The sequence below is a fragment of the Penicillium riverlandense genome (assembly GCF_028828495.1).
Source record: "Penicillium riverlandense strain IBT 135883 chromosome Unknown utg000003l_segment0_segment0, whole genome shotgun sequence".
Lineage (NCBI taxonomy): Eukaryota > Fungi > Ascomycota > Eurotiomycetes > Eurotiales > Aspergillaceae > Penicillium > Penicillium riverlandense.
The window spans coordinates 3996946-4014033 of record NW_026643196.1 but is presented as its reverse complement, the minus strand read 5'-3'; the positions used below and the strand labels follow the sequence as shown (position 1 = coordinate 4014033).

At 56.8% G+C, this 17088-nt stretch overlaps 4 protein-coding genes across 4 annotated transcripts; 1 reads left to right on the top strand and 3 right to left on the bottom strand.

Annotated features, from left to right (window-relative positions):
- Window positions 1-170: 170 nt before the first annotated feature.
- On the bottom strand, window positions 171-6485 carry N7474_005239 (tetrafunctional fatty acid synthase subunit FAS1; the record flags this gene model as incomplete). The annotated part of the gene is made up of 2 exons (XM_057196654.1): window positions 171-638; window positions 693-6485. The coding sequence occupies 2 exons, from the start codon at window positions 6483-6485 to the stop codon at window positions 171-173; spliced, it is 6261 nt and encodes a 2086-aa protein (XP_057054050.1).
- A 1052-nt stretch (window positions 6486-7537) lies between these two features.
- N7474_005238 (trifunctional fatty acid synthase subunit FAS2) lies at window positions 7538-13234 on the top strand (the record flags this gene model as incomplete). Its single annotated transcript, XM_057196653.1, has 4 exons — window positions 7538-7859; window positions 7988-8056; window positions 8120-13062; window positions 13124-13234. 4 exons carry the CDS (start codon window positions 7538-7540, stop codon window positions 13232-13234), a joined length of 5445 nt encoding a protein of 1814 aa, XP_057054049.1.
- Window positions 13235-13565: 331 nt separating this feature from the next.
- N7474_005237 (tRNA (guanine26-N2)-dimethyltransferase) lies at window positions 13566-15671 on the bottom strand (the record flags this gene model as incomplete). Its single annotated transcript, XM_057196652.1, has 1 exon — window positions 13566-15671. One exon carries the CDS (start codon window positions 15669-15671, stop codon window positions 13566-13568), a length of 2106 nt encoding a protein of 701 aa, XP_057054048.1.
- A 355-nt stretch (window positions 15672-16026) lies between these two features.
- On the bottom strand, window positions 16027-17075 carry N7474_005236 (MCP1 family protein; the record flags this gene model as incomplete). The annotated part of the gene is made up of 2 exons (XM_057196651.1): window positions 16027-16814; window positions 16883-17075. The coding sequence occupies 2 exons, from the start codon at window positions 17073-17075 to the stop codon at window positions 16027-16029; spliced, it is 981 nt and encodes a 326-aa protein (XP_057054047.1).
- Window positions 17076-17088: the final 13 nt, after the last annotated feature.

The window sequence follows — 17088 nt, the reverse complement described above, 5'->3', positions numbered from 1 at the left end:
CTCAGAATTAGAAACATGTACATGGATTGCGAAAAGAAAAAAAAACAACAAAATAACTCCGCCAGCTTTAGACATATCACATCATGACCCACTGACTAGGTCTCTCTATGGGAAGAACAACACGACAGGCATTGTAGACGATGGGGAATCAACATGCAAATATAAGGGGATCAGGCCGTGGCCCGAGCCTCGTTGCCCTCTTCATACTTGTCCCAGTTCGCCAGGATCGACGCGATGCGAGGCGAGTTGGTGAGCTTATAGACATCTTCAAAGTACTCCTTGCTGATCTCGAAGGGACGGGCCGTGACGTTAGGGATGTACTTGCCAACCAGCTTGCTGGGGTCGATCGTAGTCTTGTTAATCTTCTTCAGCAAGAAGGACCGGAAAGGCTTGACGCCGGAGCGCAAGAAGGTACTGTGGAAGGGCACGTCGATACCCTTCAGCGGGATGGTCGCGAATCCACGCTCCAGCGAGATTGGTCGGGGCTTGGCCTCGGTCTGCTTGACACACTCCTGGATGATACTCACGAGGTGAGCCTTGAGGTCCTCCAAAGACATGCTCTGCATGAGAGCAGGGATATCAATGTTCTGGGCTTTGAGGAAGTTCAGCAGGTTTGTAAGGCAGTCGAGAGCGCGCAACTACAAGACAGTTAGTAAGAGAAGCAGGGGGGGGAAGGGGATAGAAAAGCTTACATCACCCGCAGCAACATACTGCATGTTGGCGACGTTGTAGTTGACGATCTCCAGGAGCCAACCGGTCTGCTCCGAGATGTTCTCCACCACGTATTGCAGCGCCTGCTCGTTGAAGGTCTTGGAGATGCGGCTGGGGTTGACGGCACACATCGAGTAGTTGGAGCGGCCTTGCTCGTCGCGCTCGACCGCGACCTGCATGGTCAGACCACGGTAGAACACCACGGACACCAAGCTCTCAATTGGCATGACATCGGCTAGGGCAGCAAGGGCCGAGTATTCACCAAGGGAGTGACCGGCAAAGCTGCTGTCGCGCTGAACTAGACCCTTGGAGCGCATGTCCTCGAAGCTGGCCTTCTCCATCAAGGTCAGAGCGGGCTGGGTGAATTGAGTGGCGGACAACAGGCCAGTCGGCGACCGGTAGGTATACGAAGCGGTGTTCTCATCGATCCCCTTGAAGATCTTCTCCGACTTGATAGAGCCATCTGCATTCACGGACTCGAAGGTCATCGCCATGTAGTTCTGGCGGATGGCCTTGCCCCGTGGGCCACCGAAATAGACGGTGAGCTCCTTGGGGTTATTCTTGACGATGTCGATAATGGAGAGACCATAATTCTCAATGAAGTGGCGATCGGCCCGATCCCAGACCTCCTTCGCCACGGGGCTGCTGGCGTAGAGCTCCATACCCATGCCCTGCTCCTGAGAGCCCTGGCCGGTGAAGACGTAGGATGTGACAGGCTGCTCAACCTCCGCCTCACCTAACAGGACCTTCTCTTCACTGTCCTTGTTGCTGGCTTCGACCTTGATGATCTTGCGACCAGCGATCATGCCAACATGCTGGAGCTTGACGGTGATCATATCGTTCGGCAGCACCATGCCGACCAGCGAGACGTGGAAACCACGAACACGGCCGATGTTGTTCTCCGCAGCCCAGGTCTCTACGAGACTGCGAACGGCGGCGCTGCTATACATGCCGTGGGTGATCGTGCCGGGCAGGTTGGCGTAGCTGGAGAAGACACGCGAGACGTGAATGGGGTTGTAGTCACCGGAGACGCGGGCATACGTCTCGTTAGATGCCGGGGCACGCAGCTCCAGAGCAGTCTTGCCGCTGAGTGGAATCGGGTTCTCAAAGTAGACCGGCTGCTCAATGGACGTGCCGTTGCGCTGGAGGTAGTCAATCACCGGGTTGCCATGGGAGTCGCCGGCCTCATAATCCACGGAGGCCACCTGAATGACTTCCTTGGTGGGCAGCTCCAGCAGAACCTGACCAATGGTCTGGACGTTGCTGAAGACGGTCTTGTTCTTGAAGCGGATCAAGCTCTGCAGGCGGAACGTGAGGGTCTGGCCCAGAAGCTCGATCTCAGGCTCGTCCATGCGGAACCACTCCTTGGAGCGAAGAATGGCCACGTCGCGGCTTGTGGCGAGGTGAACCTGCATGGGCACCTCATCCTTGCGCTGGAAGGTGTTCTCAAAGTCCGAGTAGGCACCACGGTACAGGAACTGGCTCGTGACATGCATTATGGGCTGGCCTTCCCGCTTGATGGTGCCGCACACCTCGACCATCTTGCCCGACTCCTGGTTGATGACGGCATTGATCTGAGCGGTGGTGTCCAGGACATCGCCGACCTTCAGGGGCTGAGCACCGGGGACCATCTTGAATCCATTGGACAGATGGACCAGCTTGAGGAGGTCGCCGTCGATGGTGCGAGGGAAGATCGGCTTGGTGATTGCCTTCCAGCCCGCGACAATAGCGAAATCCATAGGAGCGAAAACCTCCTTGCCTGGCCGATCAACGAAAGCCTCGCCAGTGTTGCCAACCGCGTGGACAAAGTCTGCAACAGCCTGGGAGGAGATTGTCTCCCGGCCACCGTTGAAAGTGGCGGTGGTAGGAGTGTCGAACGGCACATCCTTGTTGCCAAACCAGATGCGGTAGTAGAACTCCTTGATGCGGTCGTTGCGGTCACCCATGACCTCACGGATAGGAGCGTATCCCGTCTCCGGGTGATAGGTGAACAGGAAGGTTAGGGGCACCACGCCACCTTCAGCAGTGCGTCCCTCGAATAGAGTAAGGCTGACTTGACCATTCTCGTTCATCCGAGCCTCGACGGTCTTCACCAGCTTGCCAGATTGGTAAGGCTCCCGCACGCTGATGACTGTCTTGGTCGGATCGCTGGGATTGGCAATTTCCACGTACATGCCTCCGTTAGGAGCCACAATCCGCTTCATCGGGTTGGTCTGGAAGCGGTGACCCTGGACAAAAACGTCCGCCAGGAAAAGTGCGTGTCTCCAGGAATAGGAGTCGCCAGCCAAAAGGCGCAGCCAACGGTCGGAATCTGGCAAGGCGGCAGACGGGGAGGATGACAGCCGGAAGCTGATTTTGGTTGGCTCTTCTGAAATGGTGAGCCCGTCCAGCTCCGGCTCGTCATCAGAGGTGGCAATCTGCCCCCCGAAGTACTCAATCAGGGGAATCTTGGACTCGTCTCCTCCATAGACATCCTTGATCAGACCCGCGATATGACCCTTGTGGACACCGTCGAGGATGTCCTTGACCGGCTCGTCAATGACATTGGAGAACCGGGCAGCCATGGGGCCCTGCAAGATACAGGTTCGGCCGACATCCTGACCGACAACGGCCTCGAGATCTTCACTCTGCCATAGCGAGTCTTTCTTGAACCAGTACTCGAAACTTTCGTCAAGCGCCGGAACGAAGGGAACAGGCTTCTGTCCCCTGCGTTGGCAGAGCAGCAGGAAGTGTTGCACATCCTGTGCGTTGATGAGCTGAGATGCTGCCTCGGGGTACACAGCGAGGATCTTGTCCACAGCGGGATACGGGGTATCGAGCTCGGAGTAATTCTGCAACAGGGAAGCTTGGCCCTCCGTAGTGGTGAAACGCTCCTCGACGCGGCGGAGGAAATCGCCAGTAAGGCGCTTCAGGGAGTCATCGATCCAGCGGGACTCATGCTTGACGTACATGAGATCAACCATGCGGTGAATCACTTCGGTGTAGGTCATGTCCTCCAAGTCCACCGCTTCTCCGGCAGCATTGCGGCCAAACCACACCTTGTGGAAGTCATCGTTCAATTTCTTGATGATGTAGTTTCGCTGCTTCTTGAGCTCGGGAATACGCTTGGCTTTGTCCAGCTTGAAGATCTTCTGGTCCATTTCTTGCCAGAACAAGACACCGCGGGTGGAAAGCTTGTGAATGGGCTCCCCCATCTCAGAGAGAACGGTGATAACACCACCAGCAGCACCCTTGTAAGTCTTCTCCCAGTCAGCGTCGTCCACGCCGGGGGCATCAGCTATAGCTTTCTTGGCATTGCGGGAAGTGTGGGCCTCCTTGGCGATCATCATGCGACTGCCGAACAAGCATCCATCGAAGGGCATCGGAGGATATCCGAACTTGGCAGACCAGGTACCTGAGAGGTAGGGATAAGTGTCCTCGGAACCACCGAAGCCACTACCAGCGACAAGCACAATGTTGTCTTGCTTGCGGATGCGGCCGTACATCTGGAGAATGGGTTGGTGAAAATCCTCAAACGAATGATGGCCACCACCACGACCACCGGTCCACTGAAGGATGACAGGAAACTTGGGGTTTGCCTTGGCCACATTGATCACTTGCTGAATCGCATCGACGGAGCCGGGCTTGAAGGCAATGTGCTTGATACCAAGAGTCTCGATATACTCATTGGCAACCTCGATGGAAGGAACACCAGCACCAATAGTCAAACCTTCGATAGGCACACCATCTGCGCGGAGTCGGCCGATGAGAGGGATCTGCCAGGCCATGGCACGGGGGTTGACGTAGATCAGGTTGACCGTGATGCCACGACCTGGAGGAATGGCCTTCTCGATCTTGGTGATGGCCTCGGTCATGGTCTTCGCATTGTAGTAGCCACCACCAGCGAGCTCAACATGATAACCGGCCTGCATTGTGGCTGCCACAAAGTCCCACGGAACAGTAGTGGGGGTCATACCAGCCACCATGATGGGGGGAATGCCCAACAAGCGGCTCATTTTGGTATCAACATAGGTCTGACCGGTGGAGGTCTTGATCAGACGTGGGCCATGCTCTTTCACCCAGTCTACGGCGTATTTGACCGAATGCTCATCACGATCAAATAGCTCAGGCGTGTAGCCGACCTCCGCATTAGTACCGTCCATCTCACCGGCCAGAATGACCCGAACGCCAGTGCCGTCCTTGTTCCGGTTGGTGAGAACGCCCAGACCCGAGATGCCACCGGGTCCGAAGTCAATGATATGGGTGGCACCCGGGAAGACTGTGGCTTGCTCCCAGTTGACAGGATCGTGCGTGATCATGCGCACAAGGGCGGGCACCACGTTCTCATCGCCGAGTTTCCGGAGATCCTCTCCCGACTTGGTGTTAAAGACGGCAATGGCTAGCGATTTGGCGGGGATATCGAGGTCCTCGAGATCTTCCAGAATCCGGTCATAAGCCGAAGTTAGGTACTGGCTGTGGAAGGGAGCGGTGATGGGGAGGAAGCGGTTCACAAAACGGATCTTCCGCTGCGTGAATGGGACGCGGTTCTGGTCCAGGCCGGTCGGTGCCTTCACCTTGCGCAGACGCAAGTTCAACCCGTAGAGGGAAATGGGTGGACCCGTCACCACGAAGTTGCGGGCACTGTTAACCAGGGAGATGGCAATATGCCGGTCCTCGGGCAAGTGCTGGTTGGTGGCATCGATGTGTTCCTGCACCGCGGCACGCGAGAGGTCGCGGATGGACAGCATCGGGGTGGGAGCGCCCTCGCCATTCTCCATCGAGTCCTGCAGAACGGATGGGGCAATGGAGGTGCGCGGGTAGGCCTGTTGGCTGCGCAGGCCGATCCAGAAGAGCATGGTCAGGGCATCCCGGGCGGCCTTGCCGAAGGACTCCCAGCTGGTGGCAGTTGCGATGACGGCCGCAGTCACCACGCCCTGCGAGTGACCCGTGGTGCCGCGGAAGCGCTCGAGGATCTCGCCTGGCTGGCGGCCCAGGACCTTGCAAGTGACCATGTAGTGGGCCAGCTGGACCAAACCGATCAACGGCAGACTCACGGGAGCAGAGACCAGGTAGTCGGTATCGGGTTGATTATCCCGATCCTGCAGCCATTGGATGATATCTAAGCCCTTGGGGTACAGCTTGCTGGCCTCGGGTTCGCGCGAGAGCGATTGCAGGAGCTCTGCCGAGGATGTGATGAGGTCTTCGACAAAGGACGGGTATGTAGTGTAGATGGCGCGCAGTTCATCAAAGTATTCCTCAATATTGCCCTGGCCGCCGAACACGGTGTAGATGCCCGCCGCGTTGTCGGAGGCGGCCCGAAACAAGGCCGAGTCGTATGGCTTGGTGGGCCGACCAGCGGCGGCTCGACCAGCGTAGTAGGCCTCGACCACTTGAAGCTTCTTGGCGACAATGCCCGGAAGGGCGGCAGCGACCGCATGTACGTCGTTGCCGCGCATGAACGCGCGTTCGAATTCGTTCAGGACGAGCTTCAAGACCTCCAGGCAAGTGCCCTGGGCGTCGTCCTCGCCCTCTTCTAGCTCACGGGCGACATGACCGATGTAGCGGGCGACCAACTCAGCCACGGACGATGGCTCATCGTCTTGGGCCAATTCATCTGTGGGCTCGGGTAATGAGCTGGTGAAGCTGTCTTTCAATTGCGAGGCGTGGAAGTGAAGCGAGGTGGGGACCAGGAAGGAGAACTCGAGAGAGCCATGCGAGAGGATGAGAGGGCGGAGGGATTGAGAGGAGCGAGGGGTGTTGATGCCGGTCTGGGGACCGGTCGAGGTGCCGTACATGCTGGGCGGGCTGATTGACCACGGGAAGTCAGTCTCGGGGGAGAACAAGCTGGCAGCAGAGTCCCAGTCGTACTGTAGGAATCCTCAACTCAGCTCAACGCAGCCCGGACACACACACACACACGAGTCCACCGCGCTAGAAATATCACAGAGGGAACGAAAGAGAATTGAAGGGAGGAATCAGGAAGATGATTGGGACATGGGTGGTGGGAATAATACTGGAATCCGGAGAGTCGACGGAGACAGAAAAAAAAAGACGATCCGCTGTTGAACCGCAATGGCCCCAATCCGGTCTAGCGTGGCACGAGACCCGCCCCAATGGCCAAAACGGTTGGGCTGCGTGGTATTGGTATTACCCGGCCGAAGAATACTTCCCAGGGTATGCTGGAAGGTTGCTTCCTCGATGGAGACCAATCACCACTGGAAGCAGCAGAATCGTTCGGAGAGGGATCGTTGGAAGAGTGATGGCGAGGAGGATGTATACCTTCCTACCTACTATGGTGGTTGCTGCTGCCGGATCATCTGTAGCTCTCCCGCCGGCACCAGCTTGGGCGAATCAGTCGCCTGGCCCCAATCGATCGTGGCCCACCCCCAACAACGGCCTCACCACTTCCACAATGAGTATTACCAACGATGTAGCTGGTAACAATGTAGGGGAAACAATTCTTTCTCTCATTCTCTCCCTCTCTCATCTCTCCTCCCACACCCGTTCCCGCTCCCACATCCACCCACCCAAAGCCAAGGGCCGTCCGGTTCCAGACAATTCGTCACAGTACCGTATCGCACGGCCCACCCGATCAAGGATCCCACTTTTTTTTTTCTTTCGGTTCCTCGACACCTGCCATTCCAGTCTGAGTGATTGATTCCTGCTGGCCATTATTGTCTCTCTCTCTCCCCTCATCCCATTCCCTCGATTCTGGCACTGGCGGAACTCTTGATTGTCGGTTCTTCTTTTCTTTCCTTTCGCCCTTCCGTCGCGTCCGCAATCGCTCCAGGACGTGCTTGCGGCCGCCTGCACCTGTTCTGATCAATTGATACCCCCGGCGGCTACCATGCGTCCTGAGGTCGAGCAAGAGCTGGCTCACACCTTGCTGGTGGAGCTGCTCGCATACCAGTTCGCCTCGCCCGTCAGATGGATCGAGACACAAGATGTGATCCTCGCCGAGCAGCGCACCGAGCGCATCGTCGAGATCGGTCCCGCAGATACCCTGGGTGGAATGGCACGGAGAACCCTGGCGTCCAAGTATGAGGCCTATGATGCAGCCACCTCGGTGCAACGCCAAATCCTTTGCTACAACAAAGACGCCAAGGAGATCTACTACGATGTCGACCCGATTGAAGAAGAGCCCGAAGCTCCTGCAGCACAGCCAGCCAGTACCCCGGCCTCAGCGGCAGCGCCCGCTGCAGGCGCTCCTGCAGCTGCCGCACCCCTCCCAGTGCCGGCCCCGCTGCGGCTGTGGAAGATGTGCCGGTGACGGCAGTCGATGTGCTGCGCACACTAGTAGCACAGAAGCTAAAGAAGAGCCTCGCGGATGTGCCGCTGTCAAAGGCCATCAAGGATCTAGTTGGAGGTAAGTCCGACTCCTGCCAGGAATGAAGAGATCGCCGGGACTAACACGAAGCGCTTCGAACAGGTAAATCTACATTACAAAACGAAATTCTGGGAGACCTGGGTAAAGAATTTGGCTCCACACCAGAGAAGCCCGAAGATACACCGCTGGATGAGCTGGGTGCCGCGATGCAGGCCACGTTCAACGGCCAATTGGGCAAACAGTCGTCTTCCCTCATTGCGCGCATGGTCTCGTCGAAGATGCCCGGTGGGTTCAACATCACCGCCGTTCGGAAATATCTAGAAACCCGCTGGGGCCTGCAATCCGGCCGTCAAGATGGAGTGTTGCTGCTCGCCATCACCATGGAGCCCGCCTCCCGTCTCGGATCGGAGGCCGATGCCAAGGCCTACCTCGACGATGTCACCAACAAGTATGCCGCCAGTGCTGGGATTAATCTCTCTGCCCCAGCCGCTGGTAGTGATGGTGGTGCCGGTGGCGGTGGTATGCTCATGGACCCCGCAGCCATTGACGCCTTGACCAAGGACCAGCGGGCTCTGTTCAAACAGCAGCTCGAAATCATTGCCCGTTATCTAAAGATGGATCTCCGCGCAGGAGACAAGGCCTTCATCACCTCCCAAGAAACTCAAAAGGCACTGCAGGCCCAACTGGACCTGTGGCAGGCGGAACACGGCGATTTCTATGCCTCCGGCATTGAGCCATCATTTGACCCACTCAAGGCCCGTGTCTACGATTCCTCGTGGAACTGGGCTCGCCAGGATGCCTTGAGCATGTACTACGATATTATCTTTGGCCGGCTGCAGGTAGTGGACCGCGAGATTGTGAGCCAATGTATTCGCATCATGAACCGCTCCAACCCTCTCCTCCTTGACTTCATGCAATATCACATTGATAACTGCCCGACCAACCGGGGTGAGACCTACCAGCTGGCCAAGGAATTGGGCCAGCAGCTCATCGAGAACTGCCGGGAGGTGATGGAAGTGGCTCCCGTGTACAAGGATGTTGCCATCCCCACTGGTCCTCAGACCACCATCGATGCCCGAGGAAATATTGGCTATAAAGAGGCTCCTCGCGCTAGTGCGCGTAAGCTGGAGCACTATGTCAAGCAAATGGCGGAGGGAGGTCCGATCTCTGAGTACAGCAACCGCACCAAGGTCCAGAACGATCTGAAGAACGTTTATAAGCTGATCCGCAAGCAACACCGCCTCTCCACGGCCTCGCAGCTCGAGTTCAATGCTTTGTATAAGGATGTTCTGCGCGCGCTCAGCATGAATGAGAACCAGATCATGCCCCAGGAGAACGGACATGCCAAGAAGCCTGGCCGCAACGGCATCAAGCGCAATGCGGCACGCACAGGCAAGGTGGAGACGATTCCCTTCTTGCACCTGAAGAAGAAGAGTGAGCACGGCTGGGATTACAACAAGAAGCTCACCGGCATCTATCTGGATGTGATGGAGACGGCCGCTCGCGCTGGCCTCAGTTTTCAGGGCAAGAACGTTCTCATGACCGGTGCTGGTGCAGGTTCTATTGGTGCCGAGGTTCTGCAGGGTCTGATCAGTGGCGGTGCCAAGGTCGTCGTCACTACGAGCCGATATTCGCGTGAAGTGACCGAATACTACCAGGCCATGTACGCCCGCTACGGTGCTCGCGGTTCCCAGCTGGTCGTCGTGCCCTTCAACCAGGGCAGCCAGCAGGATGTGGTGGCTTTGGTCGACTACATCTACGACACCAAGAAGGGCCTTGGTTGGGACCTGGACTTTGTCGTTCCCTTCGCCGCCATTCCCGAGAACGGCCGTGAGATTGACTCGATCGATTCCAAGTCCGAGCTGGCTCACCGGATCATGTTGACCAACCTGCTCCGTCTATTGGGCTCGATCAAGAGCCAGAAGCAGGCCCACGGCTTCGAGACGCGTCCTGCCCAGGTCATTCTGCCCTTGTCTCCTAACCACGGTACCTTTGGTAATGACGGCCTTTATTCCGAGTCTAAGCTTGCCCTGGAGACTCTTTTCAACCGCTGGTACTCTGAGAATTGGAGCAACTACCTCACCATCTGTGGTGCTGTTATCGGTTGGACTCGTGGAACCGGTCTGATGAGCGGTAACAATATGGTCGCCGAGGGAGTCGAGAAGCTGGGTGTTCGCACGTTCTCTCAGCAGGAGATGGCTTTCAACCTTCTCGGACTGATGTCACCTGCCATCGTCAACCTCTGCCAGCTTGACCCGGTCTGGGCCGATCTCAACGGCGGCCTTCAGTTCATTCCGGACCTCAAGGGCTTAATGACCAAGCTCCGGACTGACATCATGGAAACCAGTGATGTTCGCCAGGCCGTCATCAAGGAGACCGCCATCGAGCACAAGGTCATCAACGGCGAGGACAGTGAAGCTCTGTACAAGAAGGTTGTTGCGGAGCCTCGCGCCAACATCAAGTTCGAATTTCCTCAACTCCCTGATTGGGAGAAGGAAGTGAAGCCCCTCAGCGAATCGCTCAAGGGCATGGTCAATTTGGACAAGGTCGTCGTCGTCACTGGTTTCTCCGAGGTCGGCCCGTGGGGTAACTCTCGTACTCGATGGGAGATGGAGGCCCACGGCAAATTCTCGCTTGAAGGCTGCGTTGAGATGGCGTGGATTATGGGCCTGATCAAGCACCACAACGGTCCACTCAAGGGCAAGGCCTACTCCGGCTGGGTCGACGCCAAGACGGGCGATCCCGTTGATGACAAGGACGTTAAGCCGAAGTACGAGAAGTACATTCTGGAGCACACTGGAATTCGTCTGATCGAGCCGGAGTTGTTCAAGGGCTACGATCCGAAGCAGAAGCAACTGCTCCAAGAGATTGTCATTCAAGAGGACCTGGATCCCTTCGAGGCCTCCAAGGAAACGGCAGAGGAGTTCAAGCGCGAACATGGGGAGAAGGTCGAGATCTTCGAGATCCCCGACTCTGGCGAGTTCACTGTCCGTCTTCGCAAGGGTGCCACGCTTCTGATCCCCAAGGCACTCCAATTCGACCGCCTCGTTGCCGGTCAGGTGCCCACAGGCTGGGATGCCAAACGGTACGGTATCCCCGAAGATATCATTGAGCAGGTGGATCCTGTCACCTTGTTCGTCCTGGTCTGCACTGCTGAGGCCATGCTCTCTGCCGGTATTACTGATCCGTACGAGTTCTACAAGTACGTCCATCTCTCTGAGGTCGGCAACTGCATTGGTTCGGGTATTGGAGGTACCCACGCTCTGCGTGGCATGTACAAGGACCGCTACTTGGACAAGCCTCTGCAGAAGGATATTCTGCAGGAGTCCTTCATCAACACCATGAGTGCCTGGGTCAACATGCTTCTCCTGTCCTCCACCGGTCCAATTAAGACCCCAGTTGGTGCGTGTGCCACGGCCGTGGAGTCCGTCGACATCGGTTATGAAACCATTGTCGAAGGCAAAGCCCGTGTGTGCTTCGTGGGTGGCTTTGATGACTTCCAGGAGGAGGGCTCGTATGAATTCGCCAACATGAAGGCCACCAGCAACGCCGAAGACGAGTTCGCTCACGGCCGCACTCCCCAGGAGATGTCGCGGCCGACCACCACAACACGTGCTGGCTTCATGGAGTCGCAAGGTTGCGGTATGCAGCTTATCATGAGCGCTCAGCTCGCCCTCGACATGGGTGTGCCTATCCATGGTATCATCGCCTTGACGACGACCGCCACTGACAAGATTGGCCGATCCGTTCCTGCTCCGGGTCAAGGTGTCCTCACCACCGCTCGTGAAAACCCGGGCAAGTTCCCATCGCCCTTGTTGGATCTCAAGTACCGTCGCCGCCAGTTGGATCTGCGCAAAAAGCAGATCAAGGAATGGCAAGAATCCGAACTCCTCTACCTGCAGGAAGAGGTGGAAGCCATGAAAGCTCAAGCCGGCGAGTCCTTCAACGAGTCGGAGTACATGCATGAGCGCGCTCAGCACATCGAGCGTGAGGCTGTTCGCCAGGAGAAGGATGCCCAGTTCAGCCTCGGCAACAACTTCTGGAAGCAGGATTCACGTATTGCTCCTCTGCGCGGAGCTCTGGCCACTTGGGGTCTCACGGTTGATGATATTGGTGTCGCCTCCTTCCACGGTACTTCGACTGTTGCCAACGATAAGAACGAATCCGACGTGATTTGCCAACAGATGAAGCACCTTGGCCGCAAGAAGGGCAATGCTGTGCTGGGTATCTTCCAGAAGTACCTCACCGGACACCCCAAGGGTGCTGCCGGTGCCTGGATGTTCAACGGCTGCTTGCAGGTTCTAGAAAGTGGTCTGGTTCCTGGCAACCGCAATGCCGACAATGTGGACAAGGTCATGGAGAAATTCGATTACATCGTGTATCCCAGCCGCAGCATCCAGACCGACGGCATCAAGGCCTTCTCCGTTACCTCCTTCGGTTTCGGACAGAAGGGTGCTCAGGTCATTGGTATCCACCCCAGGTACCTGTACGCCACTCTTGACCAGGCCCAGTACCAAGCCTACAAGACCAAGGTGGAAGCTCGCCAGAAGAAGGCCTACCGCTTCTTCCACAACGGCCTGATCAACAACAGTATCTTTGTTCCCAAGAGCAAGGCGCCCTACGAGGACAACATCCAGAGCAAGGTCTTCTTGAACCCAGACTACCGCGTATCGATCGATAAGAAGACCTCCGAGCTCAAGTACTCGGCCACCCCCCCGAAGATGGAGAACCCGAGCGAAGAGAGCACCCGGCAGATGGTCGAATCCCTGACCAAGGCCAACGCCTCGCCGAACTCGAAGATTGGTGTCGATGTGGAGAACATCCAGTCCATCAACATCGAGAACGAGACCTTCGTGGAGCGCAATTTCACGCCCAGTGAGCAGGAATACTGCCGCAAGGCGCCTTCTCCCCAGGCTTCGTTCGCGGGCCGATGGAGTGCCAAGGAGGCGGTCTTCAAGGCACTTGGCGTGAGCAGCAAGGGTGCTGGAGCTGCCCTCCAGGAAATTGAGATTGGAAGCGACGCCAATGGCGCCCCCGTGGTCAATGTAAGTGATGACGACTTCCTCGTGTCTCCTAATGAATTAGTGACTGACAGATTCTTTCAAGCTCCATGGTGCCGCTGCCGCTGCCGCCAAACAGGCGGGCGTGAAGCAGGTCAGCGTCAGCATTAGCCACAGTGACACGCAGGCTGTTGCCGTGGCGGTCTCGCAGCTTTGAAATGCGCGTATCTTCGTGTTCCATAGAGATGTTTTGTGACTTTTGCTTGGAATTTTTGTTATTTTGTTTTGTTTTTGAGACGTGATGATTGTGATTTATGTTAGATTGCGGGCCAGTTCCGTCTCCTGGCCTGCTTGTTTATAATGGGAGTAATGACATTTTCTTCTTCGTGTTCTATCTATATAAATCCAGGCGTAGATCAGGAGGCAATAACCCTTGCATAGCTTTTTGCTTGTACCAGTATGATGTCGACACCAGCCTGCGGTTCACTACTATCGAAATTCGTTTCACTTCATTTCTTTGCATTCGAGATGGGTAACATGTACAGACATCACTCGGATTTCTTCGCTGTGACCGCTGCGCGGTTCAGCGGCCCCCAGTTTTCTCGGGGATTGATCTGATACCGCACCAGCCGTCTCTTGGTATGCCTCTCCGACACCTCCCGTCCCAGAGCTTCATCGAAGACGACGTCCAGCTCGCTTGGATGCGGCCGCTTCGTTCCCCGTGTTGCAACCGGCGCCCCGGCTTCAGTGGTCGGTTGCGCTTTTGGATCGGGACCTGTCTCCTTAGAGACGGCGCTCGCCCAAGCCTGTCGCGATCCAGAACGATACAAGGTAGCTTCCACGTGGGTGATCAGGTCTTTGACATCTTTTCCTGCCTCAATGGCAGAAAGAAGGTCCTTCTTTAGCAGAGAGAGCCACTGGTCTTCATCATGCAGCTTGCGCAGATTGTCGCGACTCTTGCCCATTATGGCAGCGCCAGGGGTTCCGGGTTTCAGGGAAGTCTCCTTAATGGGCGATCGCTGGCGAGCCCACTCACGCATGATCTCCCAAATCACGTCCCAGGGCGCATCGGTGCGGATCGAGTTTGGTTTTGCGTGGCTGCGCGTGGAGCGGTAGCCGAGGCCGCGGAGAGCGCCTTTGAACTCATTAATTGGGATAGTGGATGTGTGCAGGACCTTGGAGAGAGCGCTCAGAGAGAAATAGAACGGATACGGCTCCGCGACAGCGGGGTCCATCCGGGGAATAATGGCTGGGTATTCGGCAGCTGTGGCGCTAGGAGCCGGCGTCTGCTCTGGAGAAGGTTTAGAAGTAGAGGTACTGAGGTCTAGATCTTCCTCGAGGGCTGTGGTCAGCATACCCTCAATCCGAGGAATGGTGTGGTAAAGCTCGCGGTCAGCGCCGGGGAGCATGTCCAGCATCTTCTGGATGAAGTGAGGGTTATGCAGCGGACCTGCCCACATGGGGCCACCCAGATGCGTCTTGAAGCCGCAGTGCTCACAGTTGGGGCCAACCAATGGCCCCTGGGACACCCCAAAGTGATAGATGGGATTTCCCTTGCGGTCGAGCTTGCTCTTCGTCGCACCCAGGGACTGCGTCGACCAGGCACCACATCCGGCGTCACAGTTGTAAACAACCATCGTATTTCCGGCCAGAAACTTGACCTGCGCTGGAGATCGATACACGCGCACAAAGACCCGCGCGTAGAAGTCAATGGATAGCGAGAGCAGAGGTTCAATGGCCAGTCCGTATTTGGCGGCGGACATGGCGAGGCCATTCAAAATCAGTCGCAGGCCGCCTTCGTGACACTGTGAGCCTTTGAGTGGAATGCCACCATAGAGAGAAAATGCCTTCTCCGAATACCCCGTAGAGGCCCAGACACCTGCGTCGGTGCAGGTGACACAAAGCAGGCCGCCATCCTTGACTCCCAGCACTGCGGCATCCATGAATGGGGCGGCGGTGCCATAAGGGTCCAGATCGATCACATCGAACCTGTTCGTGTTATTGCGACTGTACATGTAGGCGCGTGCATCACCGAGATTCGGTTGGATGCGGTTTTCAAGCCCATTGTACTCGACATTTGTCTTCATGGACCGGATCGCAGATGCCGAGAGGTCGTTGGCCACGACTGTCGTCACGAATGGCAGTTCGGAGGCATAGCGGAGCGCACGCAGACCAGTTGCGGACAGGGCATCGAGGATGGTAAACGACCCGGTCCGGTTGAGATCGGACAGGGCCTCGGGGTCATCCTGAGCCGGAGCCGGCGGCTCCCCGGCTTTATTCTCTCCCTCGGTGACCAGTTTCAGAGCCGGATTCTCTTCCTCTTGTTCACTTCGCTTCCTTTTCTTCCCTTTTGACTGATTCCCAGCCGGCCGCGTATTTTGCCTCTGCTCTGCTTTCTGCCTTTTCAGGTCCACCAGGTGCTCTCCATAGGCGCGGATGGCCAGGACGCTCAGATCGCGATTGAACTGCTGGATCGGGTTGTAAAAGACCGACTGCACCTCGTCGTCGTCCTTGAGGTCTTTCTTTGTTCCCTTCGAGGCGGCTTCTTGGGAGGGCGGGTTCAGGATATGGGCCAGGCCCTCTTTGATGGCACGGTATTCTGTGCCTTTGTGCTGTACGAGATTGCCGGGTGTTTCCACCATAGGATTCTCCATGGTGCGGGCGGTAATTGAAAAGAAGGATCTCGTCGTGAAGGACGCGGTAATGGGGGATTGGAGTGCACAGAGAGGACGAAGATGCGCAAGGCCGACGAGACTGCGGGAATTAGAAACGCATCGTGCGGTGAAACAACAGGCAGTGGACAAGGACCCAACAAGGCTCATGGACTCGAAGATTGGGTGAGCACGAGAGCCGGTGTTGGTTGCGGGAAGGAAAAAAAAGAGGCGGCAGAACGGACCAACCAAGTGGATCTGGTGTACAAGGCTGTAATAGTAGTGAGTATTACGATTAATTAACTATTCTATCACTGACAATAATAACAATAAGAGATATATACAGATATCACATTCTTCATAGCCAGTCACCAATGACCGGCACCTGGCTGTACATCTCGTTCCAGCCCTTGGCCTCCCAGCCCGCGCCAGCGCCTGCCCGCCCGACAATCCCCAGCGCGCCGGCTAGCCAGAGGGAGGCGCCCAGGGCCGCGATGCCATTGACCACCCACCACATCTTGCGTTGCCGCTTGGCACGCTCCGGATTGTCTGAGCGGCCGAGATAGCCTTCCAGCGAGCCCTCGTTGCTGCCGCGCTCCCTCCGCGCCGTAGTCACCTTCCAGCCCATGCAGGTCGCCCATCCACCGACAAAGTGCCACACGCCCGCCGTGACAAAGAACAGATAGAACAGATTCCAGAACACGGGGCTGCGCGCAAAGCCATGGGCGACATATCCCAGTCCAACGCCGGAGCTGCCGCCGTCGACCATCAATGGGGTGGCCCGATTGACGAGAACATGAAGCCCGATGAGTGGCGCCAGAAAGTATCCCGTACGGGCCTGCACAGAGACCCTCGGCCAGAAGGACAGTAGCTCCCGTTGCGCGCGAGTCTCAGCACCGTAGAGCCGGGCTCGCCGTGAAGCGCGGATATTGCGCAGAGCAATTCCAGAGGCAATGTGCGTCAGGATGGGGATGGTGAGCATGAGGTGCTCGAGGCCAGGTGCTTGGTAAACGGGTCGTGTGAGCAGGAGGTACGATTCGCTGACGGGGACCGAGCGAGTTGCCAGTGGGATGAGCGAGGTATTGACGAAATGCAACATGGAGAATGCGGTGGGAGGGTATGTCGAGTATCTCTGGAGGGCCGATACTGTTGGAAGGTTGATTCAGTGGTCAGCCATTTCCAAATCGGTTGGGGGAGCGGGAATTTGCACGTACACCAGGTATCCCACCGATTCCCTCGCAGGCCAAGCTTGGAGATGGCAAATCCTGGCTCGGGGGAGGTTTCTGGGAAGTACTCGCCGCGCTCCAGGTCCGGGCTAAGGTCGTCGACGGGCGAAGGATCCAGTTCCTGCATGGAGAAGAGAGACCGCGCATCGCCGTCGTCGGTGGAGAGTTTCTTGAGATCCATTGTGTAATTCAAC